The 19146-nt window shown below is 42.0% G+C and overlaps 2 protein-coding genes and 1 long non-coding RNA gene across 5 annotated transcripts; 1 reads left to right on the forward strand and 2 right to left on the reverse strand.

Annotated features, from left to right (window-relative positions):
• Nucleotides 1-358: 358 nt before the first annotated feature.
• Nucleotides 359-5435, reverse strand: LOC115168953 (inositol-trisphosphate 3-kinase B). Its single transcript, XM_029724518.1, has 8 exons — nucleotides 5138-5435; nucleotides 3765-4867; nucleotides 3204-3288; nucleotides 2761-2974; nucleotides 2384-2588; nucleotides 1215-1316; nucleotides 1016-1087; nucleotides 359-908 (listed from the first exon to the last, which is right to left on the reverse strand). The coding sequence occupies exons 2-8, from the start codon at nucleotides 4764-4766 to the stop codon at nucleotides 624-626; spliced, it is 1965 nt and encodes a 654-aa protein (XP_029580378.1). The 5' UTR covers nucleotides 4767-4867; nucleotides 5138-5435; the 3' UTR covers nucleotides 359-623.
• On the forward strand, nucleotides 832-2423 carry LOC115168997 (uncharacterized). The gene is made up of 3 exons (XR_003870800.1): nucleotides 832-915; nucleotides 1190-1272; nucleotides 2336-2423. It is a non-coding gene; the product is annotated as an uncharacterized LOC115168997 (long non-coding RNA).
• A 4474-nt stretch (nucleotides 5436-9909) lies between the features above and the next one.
• On the reverse strand, nucleotides 9910-18774 carry LOC115168975 (seipin). Of its 3 annotated transcripts, none has more exons than XM_029724558.1 (10): nucleotides 18349-18774; nucleotides 17357-17667; nucleotides 13205-13286; nucleotides 12925-13068; nucleotides 12598-12627; nucleotides 12154-12288; nucleotides 11870-11967; nucleotides 11054-11183; nucleotides 10766-10859; nucleotides 9910-10670 (listed from the first exon to the last, which is right to left on the reverse strand). In XM_029724558.1, the coding sequence occupies exons 2-10, from the start codon at nucleotides 17608-17610 to the stop codon at nucleotides 10384-10386; spliced, it is 1254 nt and encodes a 417-aa protein (XP_029580418.1). In that variant the 5' UTR covers nucleotides 17611-17667; nucleotides 18349-18774; the 3' UTR covers nucleotides 9910-10383. The 3 variants fall into 3 exon arrangements, with proteins under 3 accessions (XP_029580418.1, XP_029580428.1, XP_029580438.1); XM_029724568.1 differs by having other exon boundaries at nucleotides 17357-17663; nucleotides 18349-18541; XM_029724578.1 differs by lacking the exon at nucleotides 12598-12627.
• Between the last annotated feature and the right edge of the window lie 372 nt (nucleotides 18775-19146).

A 19146-nucleotide genomic window follows, 5' to 3' on the forward strand; every position in this document is an offset into this window, starting at 1 on the left:
CCTTGTGCGTGGTTTGAGCATGCGCGCTACCTTCAAGGTAAGAGGACTCGGGGACATCCACTGAGCAGTAAAGACAATTCCTGGCAACTTTGCCCACATGCGACACAGATGTAATGCTGCAAACGAGTAATTAAATGAAAGACCCTGTTTTTGTTGGCTGCATCTGTTGATGTTGGGTGCTGGCCTCCCTCACCTGTCCTGCAGTGATGGTTCAGGAGATAACCACCACCACAAAGCCTGAAGTAACGACTGTGGCTATTCAAATTAAATTTCCTCAATGGCACATTCAAATGAGACGAACCAGACGTTTGAGTTGGAACACATTGAACACATCAATATGATGTCTATAGATGAGGCATTTGTACAATAGGTCGTTTTTATTGTAAAAAATGAAAAAATATTGTCCACAAACACCAAATTCAACTCAACTCACCCTGTATTCTGTCTAAACAGTTGAGACTTCTGTCCATTAATACTGTCTATTGCAATGCCTCAAATCATCCACAAACATAATCCATGTAAATTAGAGAACACATTCCTGTGAGTGTTGTCCTGATGTGGTCTCTCTTGTTCCATCAGAAGTACCTTCATTCTGTGCTGCCTCGCCCTGACCACCCTGACTTTTAGTCTGTTTGTTCCTGTTCCTGCAGGGTGTGTGCGACACTACCCATCTCCTCTCCATGGTTCTCCACCTGTCTGCAGGCTGCCTGGCTGATGGCCTGACCCACGAAAGAGGTGAGGGCGGCCAGCCCGATCAGGTACCCGTCCTCCCGATTCCCCTCTGCCCAAGGGACGTCATGCCTCAGCTGCACACTGCTGGGCGATGGGGTGGTCTTCCCAAAGTCTATCATCCAGATGCTTGCCTGACTGGTCCGGTCGTGGACAAAGAGGAGCGAGCTGCCAATCACCTGTCAGGTGAACTCAAAACATTACTGTATGACCAGTTCTGAGACTAAATATGTTATTATTAAGTAGAGGGAGGGTTGACATGTTTAAGTGGTAAATATGAACTGACCTCGTGGGCTTTGAAAAATGGGGATTCCTTCAGTGCTTCATCCAGAGCCTGAAGTCTGGAATGGTAGGCCTTCTAAGGGTGAGAAACCGGAAGGGAGAGTGCAGGGTGAAAAGGATGAATATTTTAGCTATATTATTAGAGGTATGTGAAACCTTTATGTTGTACATAATATAGGTGATGTTGATGGCAAATGACTGACCAGGATGTGTAGCTGACTCTTGGTGAAGGAGAGGAGGGCCTCGGTGACCTGAGCTGGGGTGAGCATCTTCTTAAAGTCCCGCTGTACGATGCCATTCTCCATCTAACATGGACACACAGGGACAAACACAGACTTAGGCCTAGATTCAATCAGATCAAGTATTAACAAGCGATAGCCGACACCAGCATTGCTGATGTTTTGGCGGTATCGGCGGTGGAACTGCATCGGAGCTGTTGGAGATGTTAAATCGGTGAGCAGCTGCTCTTGTGATCATTGTCACAAAGCCTAACCCGCCCACTCGCGTTAGAAGTTAAGAATGAGAAAGTGTATGCCAGGGTTCACCAAACGGGTGGTTTTATTTGGCCCACCAGGTTTAATGAGAGAAAAAACAAGTTTGCTGTACATAATAGAGTGTAAAAACACCAGGAAATAAGCTCCAAGTGATTTTAATATAAGACACGTGTTACCAAGTATTCCCACACTTAATAGAGATACGTGATCGTACAGAAATATAAGCAAGGCTTGAAATTATTATGTTTTAGTCAAACATCTGTTTGGACTTCATGTGGTCAATTTGCAGTCTACGTTCCGGCCCGCTGACCATCCGCTCAAGAAAAAATCGTCCCGCAGCTGAAACTAGTTGATGATTCCTGGTGTAGGCTATATAGAAATAATGACGCTCAAATTGAAAATAATTTAACTAAATTATGAGGATTTCTGACATTCTAGTGTTTTAACTTAAACAAGGCTGCATGGGATTTCTCTTAATGCGACTCCATGCAGCCAATGGCAATGCTTTAGGTGTAATGCCGGGAGTTGCTTGTGAATTTGACAGCTCTAAAGCAGTTTCACCTCTGACTCTATACCAATATACAGATGTCAGCTAAAGCGGATCTAATTGAATCAGGCTGTAAAACCCTGGCACTATTGTAGACCACCAACAGTTTACATAACCCCAGTATACATAATCCAGGGAAGTTAGTAGACCCTCCCCTGAGAGACAGAGAGGTCGAGAACAGTCAGGACTTTTAAAACATCAATAAATGAAGACTTTGGCACAAAATAATATTTTTTTGTCTTGATCTTGATTCTGATGTTTATTTCTTTCTGTTATAATTTAGCCAATCAGCGGACAGCAGAGGTTTGGACGTTGGAGCCGAGTCACTCACCATGATGCACTCGATCCTGAAGCCTAATGTGGCAGTTGAGCTGGTGTTATCCCTCCACTGCAGGTAGCGCCACTTCGTCACGCCTCGCTGCTCATGTTCCTCCACTGTGGGAGCCGTCGGATCTACTTTTACCATCTTCTGGTACATATCAGTCCGCAGGGTGGGCTTAGTGTGTGCTTTGGTTAACTCCTCCTCCTGGTATGTCCTAAGAGCAACAGTAGCTTAATCACACACACACACACACACACACACACACACACACACACACACACACACACACACACACACACAACACACAACACACAACACACACACACACACACACACACACAGACACACACACACACACACACAGCCTCCTCTGACACACACAGTACCTCACGCCCATCTTGCAGTCCATGATGACAGGGTTCTTCAGGCCACTCAGTAAGTCCTTCAGGCGAATGTAACTCTCGCCACCCTTGGTGACCGAGCCATGATACTGCGGTACAAATGGACGCAGGGGGTCGGCCATGAGGGCCTGAAGACACACAGCCTCCACCTCACTGAAACGCTTCAGCACCTCACCCCCCTCACTCAGCTGGAAGTTACCTAGCAACATATAGGCAGGGGCAAGGGGAGGGTGGGTGTAGTCAATATTTAACTTTAACTTCTACATTCACTAACTAACCAATGTATCTGCAGTTTCCTCAATGCTCGCATTGTAACAGAATGAGTGAATGATTTGGAGAGCTGATGATGTGTGAGTAAATGGTGAGATGTTATACAGTACATATAAAGTGCTATATTGATGTGTGAGTGTTGTTGAATGGACACATGCCTTGATGTCCTGCTAGCTGGACCCATGAGCTCTGCCGACGTACTGACCACTGCATCACGGTTAGGAAGGTCCTCCAGGAGCGACACTGGAGTAAAGAAAATGTCCATTGTCATATGTGCTTAAAATAGCCTACTTTCTATTTCAATTATCTCTGTCTTTAGCGTCATAATGGGAAATGTGGAATAACTTCAGTCAAAAGACTGTAGGCCCACACTAAGGGGAGTGGGAAAGCACTGGTGGAACACCCATCGCCCTCCTCTCTAGTCTCCCCTATCTCCATCAGTAGGACCCATGCAAATCCTATTCAAATTTGCTCATGTCAAGGCTCGCTTTCAAACTCATGCAAATCGCAGACAGCAGTTAGACAGAGAGGGGTTGAGAAGGGGATGGAAATTACAGACATTCTGTCATGGAGAATAAAGGCATCAACAGAAACAGCCTACAGTGGATATGAAACCAGTGACTTATTGTCGTTGTCTATTTGAAATATGATCTCCTAAAGTATGGTGTATCTAGTAAACCTACAATGTCTCTCTTTTCACGTTCGGTTCTCAATCTCACCCTCCTCATGGTGCTCCTTTTGCTGGCTGTGTCCTCTCCTTCGCTGAAGACATCATCGCTCTCCGCTGAGGAGCAGTTGAAGGAGGAAGAGGAGGATGAGACAGAGGAGTGCATGTGCATCCTGGAGAAGATGGGATGGGGGGAAGGAGACCAGCTCCCTTCAGAGCTCAGGCTGCTGGCACCCTCCTTCTCGCCATCCTTCTCTCTATCCCTGACACTCTCTCCTTCCATCTTACTATCCCCTGCACGCTCTCCTTCCATCTTTCTGTCCCCTGCACTTTCTACTTCCATCTCTCTATCCCCTGTGCCCTCTCTGTCTATCTCTCTATCCCCTATCCTCTCTGTCTCTTTATCACCTATCTCCTCTGCGCTCTTCCTCTCCTCGCTCCTCTCATTCAGCACACCTCCATCTTGCATCCCCTCTTCCTCTTCCATTTTTCTCATCCTCCTTGACCCGCTCCATCTCTCTCTTCTCTCCATCTTTTCCCATCCCTCTGTCTTTGCTGCTGGCATGCTCCCTCCCAACCTCTCCCTCTTCCTCAGTCTCCATCTCTCCTTCGCACTCCTTCTGTTCATCCTTGAATCGTTTACGCTCTCACTCTCTGACCACTTCTCCTTTTCTACATGTACTTCTCCCCTCTCTTCTCCCTTCTCCCACACTCCACTGTCACATCTTTGAATATCAACCAAAAGGCCTCGAGTCACATGCATGTCAGAGGCTGATTCTGTATCTTCCAGATGCCTTGGTCTCTCTTCTGGTACTCTTTTATGGCCTTGTAGTTCCAGACTGTTAGCGGGTGAGTCCGGGCTAGAGAGAAGTTTGGTTTGTGGTTTCACCGTACCAAATACACTGGGCGGATGTTGGTCGACATCATTCAAGAGTCCAAGAAATCCGTCATCATTGTCATGTTCTCCATTCTCCAACTCTCCTTCTACCGTCTCCTTTTCTTTCTCTACATCCTTCATTTCCTTCAGAGCTGGGGGTGTTGTGTTGTCCATCATTCCCAGGTGAAAGGGTGATATTCCAGGGGATGTAGTTATCCTGATAAATCCACTCCAATGTTAGTAGGCCTAATCCTCTTTGTGAGTGAAAGATGAGTCTCCTGAGTAGAGATTATATGTTCCAATATTTAAAAAATCAGATACAGCACAAAACACACAAGCAAATTAAGGTATTTGAAAATATAGTTAAGAATAAAATAGTAATGAAAAAAAGTGTAAATTCTTTCACTAACAAGAGACAAGAATAAGCTATAGCTACAACACATTTTTTTAAACGGGTAAAGGTCTGACAATGAAATGACAAAGTGTATTTAGGTGTTGCAAAAAGGATGCTGAAATACTGATAATAAAAGTTGCTAGCAGTAGCCTACCTTGTGCATCGAACAGCATCCCCTTGATAAATCTATGTACCACTTTATGGACCCTAGGGGTTGATTTAGTCTGTAGAAATGACACCTGTACAGTCGGTGGACTGCAGTAGGTTAGGATAGACTCTAGCTCTGTCTCCCTGCGTTATCCCTGATGTGGCAGTATTTTGCATGCTGTGACGCAACAAAGTTTCCAAACATTCTGAGTGAATGAGCGTGACTGGCAGCATGGCATTGAACTGCAGGTTGACAGGAGTCTCTCTTGTTTGTTATCTAGGAAATACATCTGCGTCATCTGCATCAGTGTCACATGAATAGGCCATAGGGTACTCTGTCAGAGGAGGCTGGTGGGAGGAGCTATAGGAGAACGGGCTCATTGTAATAGCTGGAATGGAATTATTGTAACGGTATCAAACATATGGAAAAAAAGATTTTGGACTTTGAGCCCGTCCTCCCATAGCTCCTCCCACTAGCCTCCTCTGTACTCGGTCTAGTATCCAAATAGAGCCCCACAGTGGAGGTGTCATAATACCCATAAAACCTAGCGTTCAAACAGGGAAATGGTTCCAATCATTTTTAGAATGACTTAAAATAATGGCTGTGTTTTGTGTAGGCTTACCCTGGCGTGACGTTTTGATAACCATGTAAAACTCTCTAGGAGAATGTGACTTTTATTAATAAATTTGGCTCTATTTACTCTCATATTCGAAAATGTTCATTAGCATCAGAGTAGACATCATGCAAGACTACAAATCCCTGCAAGCTCCTGCATGAAACTCTAGCTGAAACTTTTACTAAGCAGGTATTGTGTAAATTTAAAACATTCACAATACAGTTCACAGAATTGTCAATTTAAAGCAATATTGCCAATTTATTCATTACTACATTTAGCTAACATTAGATAGTTAATCCAGAGATTCTTACCTTTGCCTCGATTCGGCAGTCTCGTCCAGATCACCAATGGTATTTGTAGGTCTTTATGATAATCAAATTAGCAGCTAATTAGCAGTTCTTTTTTTTTTTACAGGTAAATACAGGAAAATATATTCATGAAAGTCACCATGTCCTAGAGAAATGTACATGGTTATGAAAACGTCACGCCAGGGCAAGCCTACATGAAACAGCCCTTATTTTAAGTGTTTCTGTAATCCCCTATGGGAAAATGTATTGTGGAAAAAATGATTGGAACCGTTTCCCTGTTTGACATCTACAGTGAGGGAAAAAAGTATTTGATCCCCTGCTGATTTTGTACGTTTGCCCACTGACAAAGAAATGATCAGTCTATCATTTTAATGGTAGGTTTATTTGAACAGTGAGAGACCGAATAACAACAAAAAAATCCAGAAAAACGCATGTCAAAAATTTTATGAATTGATTTGCATTTTAATGAGGGAAATAAGTATTTGACCCCCTCTCAATCAGAAAGATTTCTGGCTCCCAGGTGTCTTTTATACAGGTAACGAGCTGAGATTAGGAGCACACTCTTAAAGGGAGTGCTCCTAATCTCAGTTTGTTACCTGTATAAAAGACACCTGTCCACAGAAGCAATCAATCAATCAGATTCCAAACTCTCCACCATGGCCAAGACCAAAGAGCTCTCCAAGGATGTCAGGGACAAGATTGTAGACCTACACAAGGCTGGAATGGGCTACAAGACCATCGCCAAGCAGCTTGGTGAGAAGGTGACAACAGTTGGTGCGATTATTCGCAAATGGAAGAAACACAAAAGAACTGTCAATCTCCCTCGGCCTGGGGCTCCATGCAAGATCTCACCTCGTGGAGTTGCAATGATCATGAGAACGGTGAGGAATCAGCACAGAACTACACGGGAGGATCTTGTCAACGATCTCAAGGCAGCAGGGACCATAGTCACCAAGAAAACAATTGGTAACACACTACGCCGTGAAGGACGAAATCCTGCAGCGCCCGCAAGGTCCCCCTGCTCAAGAAAGCACATATACATGCCCGTCTGAAGTTTGCCAATGAACATCTGAATGATTTAGAGGACAACTGGGTGAAAGTGTTGTGGTCAGATGAGACCAAAATGGAGCTCTTTGGCATCAACTCAACTCGCCGTGTTTGGAGGAGGAGGAATGCTGCCTATGACCCCAAGAACACCATCCCCACCGTCAAACATGGAGGTGGAAACATTATGCTTTGGGGGTGTTTTTCTGCTAAGGGAACAGGACAACTTCACCGCATCAAAGGGACAATGGACGGGGCCATGTACCGTCAAATCTTGGGTGAGAACCTCCTTCCCTCAGCCAGGGCATTGAAAATGGGTCGTGGGTGGGTATTCCAGCATGACAATGACCCAAAACACACGGCCAAGGCAACAAAGGAGTGGCTCAAGAAGAAGCAAATTAAGGTCCTGGAGTGGCCTAGCCAGTCTCCAGACCTTAATCCCATAGAAAATCTGTGGAGGGAGCTGAAGGTTCGAGTTGCCAAACGTCAGCCTCGAAACCTTAATGACTTGGAGAAGATCTGCAAAGAGGAGTGGGACAAAATCCCTCCTGAGATGTGTGCAAACCTGGTGGCCAACTACAAGAAACATCTGACCTCTGTGATTGCCAACAAGGGTTTTGCCACCAAGTACTAAGTCATGTTTTGCAGAGGGGTCAAATACTTATTTGCCTCATTAAAATGCAAATCAATTTCTAACATTTTTGACTTGCGTTTTCTGGATTTTTTTGTTGTTGTTATTCTGTCCCTCACTGTTCAAATAAACCTACCATTAAAATTATAGACTGATCATTTCTTTGTCAGTGGGCAAACGTGCAAAATCAACAGGGGATCAAATACTTTTTTCCCTCACTGTAGGTTTTATGGGTATTACGACACATACTGTGGTACTCTATACAGAATGTTTTACTAACAGGCCTAACTACTATATGATATTAAAAAAAAATCTTAGGTGACTTGATTAATGTCATAAATAAATAAAAAATACACTGCATTTTTTTTGACAGATTGTGCTGTTAACATGTTTTTGAGTGACAAAGACAGAATGTGAAATGTAGGGCGTAAATGCCTAAATGCTATACAAACACCAGTAAAATAATTTATAATATTTGTTAAATGAAAATTATGAGGGGAACATGGGAGACATATGAATGTTTGTCACTAGCTAGGTTTAGATCGCATTGGTGACAGCTTTTCATGCCAATATTCTAAAATCCGCATAAAAATAAAATGTGCATTTTCCCACCATTTATAAGTTTCCATTAAATTGACTTCATTGTTGCAGGTAAAAGGCTGTGCGTGATGACATGTTGCACATAAAGATACATTTTGCGGTTAAATTCCCATGTTCCGATTAGAAAATACAAGTTTAAATGGGTTTCCGTCACATTTTCAACTCTACTGATGGTTTTATCACAAAATAATTTTGCGTTATATAGGGTATTGGCACATGCGCTCGAGCCAACATAACTATCTGCTCGCTGTTGTCTAGCGCGCGTATAGCCTATATGATGAGATCATTATTACGGACAAATTAGCGAGATACATTCATTATCATGTCACCAGAATAAGACCCTCAATATTTATTGGAAAGCAGCATCAAACTCATTTACTTGCACTTTCACCACCCTGTAGCCTATAGCCTATAGTAAACGTCATGCCATCGTGTGACTCCCAAGTTTACTTCAATATGATGGTTATTATATCAATATATGTGCATTAAAAGCGTTTCCACCTACATTTCTCGCATATATTAATTTTACTGACACAAAAAGAGCCCACCTTGTCTAGCGTATTTTGTTTTGCCAACATTTGAAAAGTTTACAGAAAAAGTTATGTTTCTGTATCGACATTTACGATACTTTACTTAAATAAAAAAGTTGGATAGAATTCTGGTTACTAATCACGTTTCCATCCAACGTTTTTATGCAAGCAAAGGCATGCCTTATAAAAAAATGACAGCTGTGAAGTTTAGGTACACTTTTATGAATGCCAACGGATCATTTGTTCGTTCGACATGGGATATTTTTGTTTTGGTAAAAATAACTATGTGAGAAATTGCAGTGTAAACGCCTTTATGTGCAAATATTGACATAATACCTATCATGTCGCAACTATCGAAGTAAACTTGGAGTCAAGCGATGACATGGTGTGTGGTCCTCCCACTACCACTCGGGAAGCCATGCAGTTTATTAGGCTACAGATGAAGTAATTTATGAACTTCACAAGGTGGTGAAAGCGCACTGTGATGAGGTTGATGCTAATATAGATAAATATCGAGGGGTCTTATTCTGGTCACATGATGATCGATGCTTGTCTGCCGTTTGACAAAAAAATGATATACTCGCTCTTATCCATAATAATCTCATCATGTAAACTAGTCCAGCTGCACAGCCTGGTCGTCACTAGTTACCACATTTACAAAGTCGTAAACCCCGCCCATTTCTACAATGTATCATAAAATGTGATTTTGAACCTAACCACACTGCTAACCTTATGCCAACCCCTAACCTTAAGTTAAGACCAAACATGAAATATTTGTTTTCATAAATTTTTACAATAAAGCCAATTTTGACTTAGTGGCTGTGGTAACAAGTGGTAACCGCACAGCCTACCCGCACTTTATATGCGAGCTATTGGCTGGAGCGCATGTGAAGAGACCAGAGTAGGCACATTTGCTATTTAACGCAACAGTTTTTTGTGACAAAACTATCTGTTCGGTAGGCCTACATGAAAACTTAAGCGAGAAAGTACATTGTGTGTGCCCTACATCATCACGCAACAAGAAAGTTTGTTGGAAACCACTGGTGAAAAATGTTTAATATTTTTTTAATATGGATTTTAGAATATTCACATGAAAATTTGTTGCCAATTGGATGGAAAACTATCTGGTAACATGCAAACATATTAAAATGAGGAAGGCACTTTGTGTTGTCATCCACCCTGAATGTTTCATAATACTGAGGTCATCTGATATAACCCTTACTCCATTTGTGCAATACTGTAGGCTACAGTAAAATGGTAATCTTAGGTGGAGGCCTATGGTCAAATATTTCAACATTGTCTGGTTTTTGCGTGAATCATCACACAACTTTAAATAAACGAAATAAAAGAGGACACAAAAAGTAATATATTCACACAGCTTTAAACATATAAGAACGTTTTTAAACTTAACAAATCTTCATATTGTTTTACAGTAACAAAGCACAAGAGGGCCCCTCTGAAGATAATACTTTAACCCCCAACTATTGGTCATTAAGCCACTGTGCATCCATTGGAGCTCTCCATCAGGATATCACACAGGTTGAGGTTCCTATCAGTGTGCTGGGGATGCTGTCTGGCTGCTTTGCTGTCTCAGATGACCCTTCCAACTCTGGGTCAACAGACATGCCCATATTCTCCACCTCTTCCTCAGCAATGATCTCTTCTTCGTCTATCTCACTCTGAAACCTTCCATGTCTGATGTCCATCTCCCCCCCATCTGCTTTGAGAATGGACTCTTCCTTCTGGTTCAGATGGGTTGCTGTAATCTGATGTGCCTCCAGTAGTGCATCCGATGAAGAATTCTCAATTCCTGAGTGAAAAGCACACCCAAACATAACATCATGATATAGGAAACAAACACATGATACATCTCACACAGGTGTGTGTGTACAAGTGTGTACTTACCTGTAGTGTCATCCTGGTTATCTTGTAGGAGTTCAGTGTCCTTGCTCTCGTCCATCCCGGCTAGCCTCTGATGAAGATGAATCCTATCTCTCACCTCATACACACACGGCCAGACACATACATGAACACACGCAGAATATACTAGAACATACCGTGACTACTGTCTCTGAAGAAATGTTTTGGACAGGTACGAGAACAGTATACACAGGTTATAAAAAGATTCACTACACTGTCTCACTATGTGAATCATACCATGTTCTCCTGTTCTAGGGGCCATTCCATTCTCACCTTTTGGGGGTCGATAAATCGGCCCCAGATGAGCCTCAGGTAGCTGAAGAGGAGGAGGACACTGAGGAAGGACAAGTTACTGGCCACACCCATTACTGCTGACAGTGTCGGGAAGTTGTACAGGAAGTACCTGATGAGGGGAGAGAGGAGCAGTGGTGTAAAGTACTTCAGTAAAAATACTTTAACATACTTATTAAGTAGATTTTTTGGGTATCTATATTTTTGACAACTTTTACTTTTTCTTCACTAAATTCCTAAAGAAAAGAATGTACTTTTTACATTAATTGGAAATGTATACTTTTACTTTTGATACTTACACTACTGGTCAAAAGTTTTAGAACACCTACTCATTCAAGGGTACTTCTTTATTTTTACTATTTTCTACATTGTAGAATAATAGCTAAGACATCACAACTATGAAATAACACATATGGAATCACGTAGTAATTCAAATAGCTACCCTTTGCCTTGATGACAGCTTTGCACACGCTTGACATTCTCTCAACCAGAAAATAGTAAAAAAAATAAAAAACCCTTGAATGAGTAGGTGTTGTAAAACTTTTGACTGGTAGTGTAAGTATATTTAAAACCAAATACCCAAGTAGTATTTTACTGGGTGACTTTCACCTCTACTTCAGTCATTTTCTATTAAGGTATCTTTACTTTTACTCAAGTATGACAGTAGGGTACTTTTTTCACCACTGGAGAGGAGGTGGGTGGGGGGGATTAGTTCATACTTTCATGTAAATGTGTTACTTTTTAAGTAAATCAAAATGTTTCATACTTGTTAAAGATTTAATATGAGGTAAAGCGAACCTTATGCCAGTGAAGTGAGCGTGAATGTAGAGATTTGCTGAGTAGATCTGCACCCTTTGAGACTGGATTTCAATGATGGCTCCTATAGAGGGGGCATACTACAGAGAGAGAGGGATTAGCCATGTGTACACACACACACACACACACACACACACACACACACACACACACACACACACACACACACACACACACACACACACACACACACACACACACACACACACACACACACACACACACACACACACACACACACACAAACTGGCCAGCCAGAGACTCACAGAATCCTCTCTGTATTCGGAGAAGAGCTCCACCTCTACCAGCTGTTTCTGGTCAGCCGTTCCAGACAGGAAGAACGGGATGAGAAACAGTGTTCCCAGAGTCTGAAGCAGGCCGGAGCGATACCGCAGCATTGTCTAATAGGAACAGGACATGGAGCAGGACACCCTATAGCCAATGTATACAGTTTCTAATGCATATTTTACTTTATTGTCCATTGCCACATTCCTCTGACATACTGTACCTCTGTCATAAAGCTTATTACACTGTAAAAAAACACTACATAAGAGGTATCATAAGCAGTTCTATAGTTATATTTAACTATATAAGAGATGTCATTAGCAGTTCTATAGTTATGTTTAACTATATAAGAGATGTCATAAGCAGTCATAGTATGCGGTATGACAGCTGCGTGGGAGGTCAGTGTGCGGCAGCGGCGTACTCACAAAGCGAGAGCTGGAGCTGAGCTGCCTTACCTGAGACAGCGAGGCAGACCAACATGGTGGTCAATTTACCAATACAGGACAATCAGAATATTTAAATGTGCAGCTGATTTGTTCAGATTCAGAAGATATTGATTGTTCCCATTGCTGGGCAATTTGGTTGCAGCGATATACAAAAATCGATCATACACTTAAAATACACCACACCAATACAGATCAAAACAGATTAATGTTAAAAAGTGCAAAGCAGGGTTGTTTAATATGTAACTATGAGATGCACATTAACAAATCCAACACAATACTTGATATTGCCAACACTGGTCAACTCACAGATCGTGCTGAAGAGGTCACAGTCTGCCCCTGTCTGGAGTAACAGAACATCTTGACCATGAACATTCCTAACTCCTGATTGGCTGGCGACTCGGGCATCTCCAGCTCCAGAGAGATCCGATAGGGCTGGCCGTATGTCATCACCTTCAGAGGGAGGGTTCAAATGAGTTCAAACATCATAGTGAAAACCTCCCAATTCATTCTGTGAATTTGGAAAACGTTTCTAATCGTTACATAGGCTAATAAAGGTGGATGGATAAACAGTGTATATAAGGATCACCTGGTTCTTGCCATTCCTCAGGAGAGAGACGTTGGCGGTGGGGAAGGAGCAGAGAAGAGAAGCTGAGGAGTCACAGTCTGTCCTGCAAAAGGAAAGGGAGTTAAAAACATAATGAATTCCAATTATTGCAAAAGTATGTATGTACTTTAGGTATGGGAGGAAGAGAGAGAGAGAGACAGAGACAGAGAGAGAGGACCTGCACCGAGAGAACCCATGCCAAGAGAACCTACACCTAGACCACAGCATCACCAGCCACACCCCAACCAGCTCAGATCATCGCAAGCAAACCCTGGCCTCACCCTATATAGGCCCTCCCATATCAGACCTATGCCCCTTCTGCCCCCCACCCCTAAGGCAAGGACCTCAACATGACAGCAGGACATATGCCCAGGCCGTGAGTAGAGCAACAGGCCCAACCATACAAAAAAACACTAGACACTATGGAACACAAAGCTCTTACAATCTCATCCTGGAATATACAAGGTCTGAGGTCATCTGCCTTTGGCCTAAAGAGCAGAAACACAGACGTCATCAAAGAAATTGGAAATACAGACATTGTCATCCTACAAGAAACATGGTGTAAAGGAGACGGGCCCACTGGTTGCTCTCTAGCTTACAGAGAGCTGGTAGTTCCATCCATCAAACTACCAGTTGTGAAACAGGGAAGAGACTCGGGGGTATGTTCATTTGTTATAGAGCCGACTTAACCCACTATTAAATTAGTCAAAACAGGAACATTTTACATCTGTTTAGAAATTAATAAGGAAATTATGTCAACAGAGAAAAATGTCCTCATGTGTGCTACCTATATCCCCCCAATAGAATCCCCATACCTTAAAGATGACAGATTCTCCATCCTAGAGGGGGAGATAAACAATTTCCAGGCCCAGGGACATGTACTAGTCTGTGGCGATCTAAATGTCAGAACTGGACAAGAACCTGACACCCTTAGCACACAGGTGGACAAACACCTACCTGGAGGTGACAGCATTCCCTCCTCCATATGCCCCCCTAGACACAACTACGACAACATAGCCAACAAAAATGGGTCACAACTCCCGCAGCTCTGTCGGATGCTGGGTATGTACATAGTCAATGGTCGGCTTCAAGGGAACTCCTTTGGTAGGTACACCTATAGCTCATCCCTTGGCAGTAGTACTGTAGACTTTATCACTGACCTCAAACCAGAGTCTCTTAGAGCGTTCACAGTCTGTCCATTGACACCCATATCAGATCACAGCAAAATCACACTCTACTTGAACAGAGCTATGCTCAATCGTGAGGCATCAAAGCCAAAGGAACTGAATAATATTTAGAAATGCTATAGCTGGAAGGAAAGTAGTGTGGAAATCTAACAAAAAAACAATTAGGCAACAACAAATTCAAATCCCTTCTAGAGAATTTCCTGGACAAAATGTTTGTAAACTTAGAAGTAGAAAACCTAAACAGTATATTTGACCTCTCAGCTTCCCTATCAAATCTAAAAATGTAAACCTAAGAAAATGAACAACAATGACAAATGGTTTGATGAAGAATGCAAAAACCTATGAAAGAAATTGAGAAACCTGTCCAACCAAAAACATAGAGACCCAGAAAACCTGATACTATGCTTTCTCTATGGTGAATCACTAAAACAATACATAAATACACTACGGAAAAAGAATGAACAGCACGTCAGAAATCAGCTCAACTTTATTGAAGAATCCATAGTGTCACGTTTACTCCCGCTCCCCCTCGCTCGACGTTGCCAGTTTACTCACTATTACGCAAACCTGCCACCATTGTTACGCGCACCTGCGCCTCATGACACACACCTGGACTCCATCACCTTCCTGATTACCTCCCCTATATCTAACACTCCCCTTGGTTCTTTCCTCAGGCGTTATTGACTCTGTTTCTGTTTATATGGTTCATGTCTGTACGCTACTCTTGTTTTGTTCCATCTTCATTTAGTTATTAAATTCACTCCCTGTTCTTGCTTTCTGATTATTAGCGTACACGTTACACATAGAATCGAACCACTTCGGGGAAAATGTGAAAACTCTAAACAAACAACGACACGAAGAGTTATCTATCCAAAACGGAGATTAATGGATAAACCACTTATCCAATTTGTTTGTCTCTATAACAACAAACAGCAAAAACATAGACATGATCAAATACGAATCTTAGAATCAACTGTTAATGACTACCAGAACCCACTGGATTCTCCAATTACAGTGAATGAACTACAGGACAAATTACAAACCCTCCAACCCAAAAAGGCATGTGGTGTTGATGGTATCCTAAATGAAATGATAAAATATACAGACTACAAATTCCAATTGGCTATACTTAAACTCTTTAACATTATTCTCAGCTCTGGCATATTCCCCAATATTTGAAACCAAGGACTGATCACCCCAATCCACAAAAGTGGAGACAAATTTGACCCCAATAAGTACTGTGGGATATGCGTCAACAGCAACCTTGGGAAAATCCTCTGCATTATCATTAACAGCAGAATCGTACATTTCCTTTGTGAAAATAATGTACTGGGCAAATGTCAAATTGGCTTTTTACCAAATTACCATACGACAGACCAAGTATTCACTCTGCACACCCTAATTAACAAACAAACAATCCAAAACAAAAGCAAAGTCTTTGTTTTGCATTAATTTAATTAATTTCAAAAAAAGCTTTAGACTCAATTTGGCATGAGGGCCTGATATACAAACTGATGGAAAGTGGTGTTGTGGAAAAACATACAACATTATAAAATCCATGTAGACAAACAACGTGTGCAGTTAAAATTGGCAAAAAACACACACATTTCTTTCCATAGAGCCAGGGGGTGAGACAGGGATGCAGCTTAAGCCCAACCCTCTTCAACATATATTTCAACATATTGGCTAGGGCACTAGAACAGTCTGCAGCACCCGGTCTCACCCTACTAGAATCTGAAGTCAAATGTCTACTGTTTGCTGATGATCTGGTGCTTCTGTCCCCAACCAAGGAGGGCCTACAGCAGCAGCTAGATCTTCTGCACAGATTCTGTCAGACCTGGGCCTTGACAGTAAATCTTGGTAAGACAAAAATAATGGTGTTCCAAAAAAGGTCCAGTTGCCAGGACCACGAATACAAATTCCATCTAGACACCGTTGCCATAGAGCACACAAAGAACTATACATACCTCAGCCTAAACATTTAACAGGTCATTTCCACAAAGCTGTGAACGCTCTGAGAGACAAGGCAAGAAGGGCCTTCTATGCCATCAAATGGAACATAAAATTCGACATACCAATTAGGATCTGGCTAAAAATAATTGAATCAGTTATAGAACCCATTGCCCTTTATGGTTGTGGGGTCCGGGGTCCGGGGTCCGCTCACCAACCAAGAATTCACAAAATGGGATAAACACCAATTTGAGACTGCATGCAGAATTCTGCAAAAAATATCCTCTGTGTACAACGTAAAACACCAAATAATGCATGCAGAGACCCGTTAAATTCTACAACCACATAAAAGAAAGCGATTCCCAAACCTTCCATAACAAAGCCATCACCTACAGAGAAATGAACCTGGAGAAGAGCCCCCTAAGCAATCTGGTCCTGGGGCTGTTCACAAAGACAAACAGACCCCACAGAGCCCCAGGACAGCAACACAGTTAGACCCAGCCAAATCATGAGAAAACAAAAGGTAATTACTTGACACATTGGAAAGAATTTACAAAAAAACAGAGCAAACTCTAATGCTATTTGGCCCAAAACAGAGAGTACACAGTAGCAGAATACCTGTCCACTGTCACTGACCCAAAAATAAGGACATCTTTGACTATGTACACTTCCTGCACTTCCTAACCTCCTGCCAAATGTATGACCATATTAGAGACAAATATTTCCCTCAGATTACACAGCCCCACAAAGAATTTGAAAACAAGTCCAATGTTGATAAACTCCCATGTCTACTAGGTTAAATATTACAGTGTACCATCACAGCAGAGAGAGAGAGAGAGAGAGAGAGAGAGAGAGAGACAGAGATAGAGACAGAGAGAGATAGACAGTGTGTGTGTGAGAGAGAGAGAGAGAGAGCAAAAGAGAGAGAGACGTAGAGAGATAGACAGCGTGTGTGTGTGTGTGAGAGAGAGTGTGTCTGTATGTGTGTAAAACACACCTGTAGTAGTAGTGAACAGGTGTACTGTAGGTGGCTAGGGGCATGTAGGAGTAGTAGAAGCTCCCGTAGAGGAAGATGGCGGTCCATAGTAACAGTCCCAGAGCACACAGTAACAACGCTCCCTGTAACACCCTCTGACGCGCCTGCAGTGTTACCGTGGTAACAGTGTCCCGGAGCCAGAGCAGCGCCGGTCCAACTGGATCACCTGACTCATGATGACCTCCGGTGCCCATAGGTTCAGTTCCTGTGTCCATCTCTGGAGTGTGGATGATCTATTCTGATGCTTGATAGAATTTCTCTGGTCAAGCTATCTGGTCAGGTTCGCATAAAAAAATATATATATTTTATTAAAAACATAAACGGGATAGGTGCAGTGAAATGTGTTGTTTTACAGGGTCAGCCATAGTAGTACAACACCACTGCAGCAAATTAGGGTTATGTGCCTTGCTCAAAGGCTCATCAACAGATTTTTCACCTTGTCGGCTCGGGTATTTGAACCAGCAACCTTTCAGTTTCTGGCCCAATGCTCTAACTTCTAGCGTTTGATGTATTATATGAACAGAGCGAAAGGCAGACCTATATCTGAGGGCTAATGACAAGGGACTATTGAGACCTGTGTGCCACAGGGCAGAGGGTTGAAGGCACAGACAGTGATTGCAGTGATGATTTTCAGTGGTATGAAACCACTGGGTCTAATTTCACAAGTCACAAGTCTAACCAAACTACATCAGATGACGAGATGAGATGACTGAAGTTTGTCAAGATAGAAAGGGTAGCGATTGAAGAATACAGAATATTCCTAAAAAAACTGATTTATAAAGGAACTAATTCAACAATGGACACTCAATTTACCTAAATATACCAACAGTAACAATTAATACACGTTGAATATTGTCCTTCAATTATAAAACTGTGGGAAAAGATGTAGTCCTATATTAATAAACTCTCTGTTACTGACACAGGGAGCACACTGCCAAAGTATTAAAACTCACCTCCAAATGTCTCAATGACCTCGGATATTGGTGCAGAGATAAAATAAAATGGTGTTATTGTTTCAATAACTTATTTGATAACGAGCAGTAAAAGTTGTCCCCCTTCTCCCAACTTCTTCTCTAAGAGCGTGTATTGCAGCACAGATAAAACGATATAAAAACACGGTCTCAGTGCCTTTATAGACAAGCTCTCCAATAGGCTACTGAGATAGAAAAAAAGCACCGGATTGGTCGCGTTTCTCACGTAGGGTTACAGTTTAAAACTACTGTAGAACGTTTAAATGAAACTTAAAAAGCATATTTAAACAATAACCAAACAAAGAAGACAGGGAGATATTTTGAAAACAGAAAATTCAACTGATATCAGTATCACCCATACCAGCACAAGTCATTTCTCATATATCTGCATAAGGAATTGCTCTTCACAGACTTCAGCTGTGTTGTTGAGTAATATTTTGGATGTTGAAATATCCCAATATTTGGTACCAAGTCGGATCCAGTTTCTTCACAATAGGATATTAAACAATTTCCTGTCTCTGGGTTTGGATATGAATTCAAATATAATAATAATATTTTATATATATGTTATTATTATGCATATTTTCTCTATTAGATTGCAGTGAAGTGCATGCATTACTTAGCCTATAACAAACTTGAACAACTTGAGGTCAAGAACGCAGCGCCTAGGCTTTTGGAACAAATCCCGAAACTAACGTACAGTTCATGTAGCTCCGCCCACCGTCGTTCCATAGTTGTTTCTGGCAACATTGTATCCATTGTGTAACCATTTCTATTTGG

The sequence above is a fragment of the Salmo trutta genome, chromosome 3 (genome assembly GCF_901001165.1).
Source record: "Salmo trutta chromosome 3, fSalTru1.1, whole genome shotgun sequence".
NCBI classification, from domain to species: Eukaryota; Metazoa; Chordata; class Actinopteri; order Salmoniformes; family Salmonidae; genus Salmo; species Salmo trutta.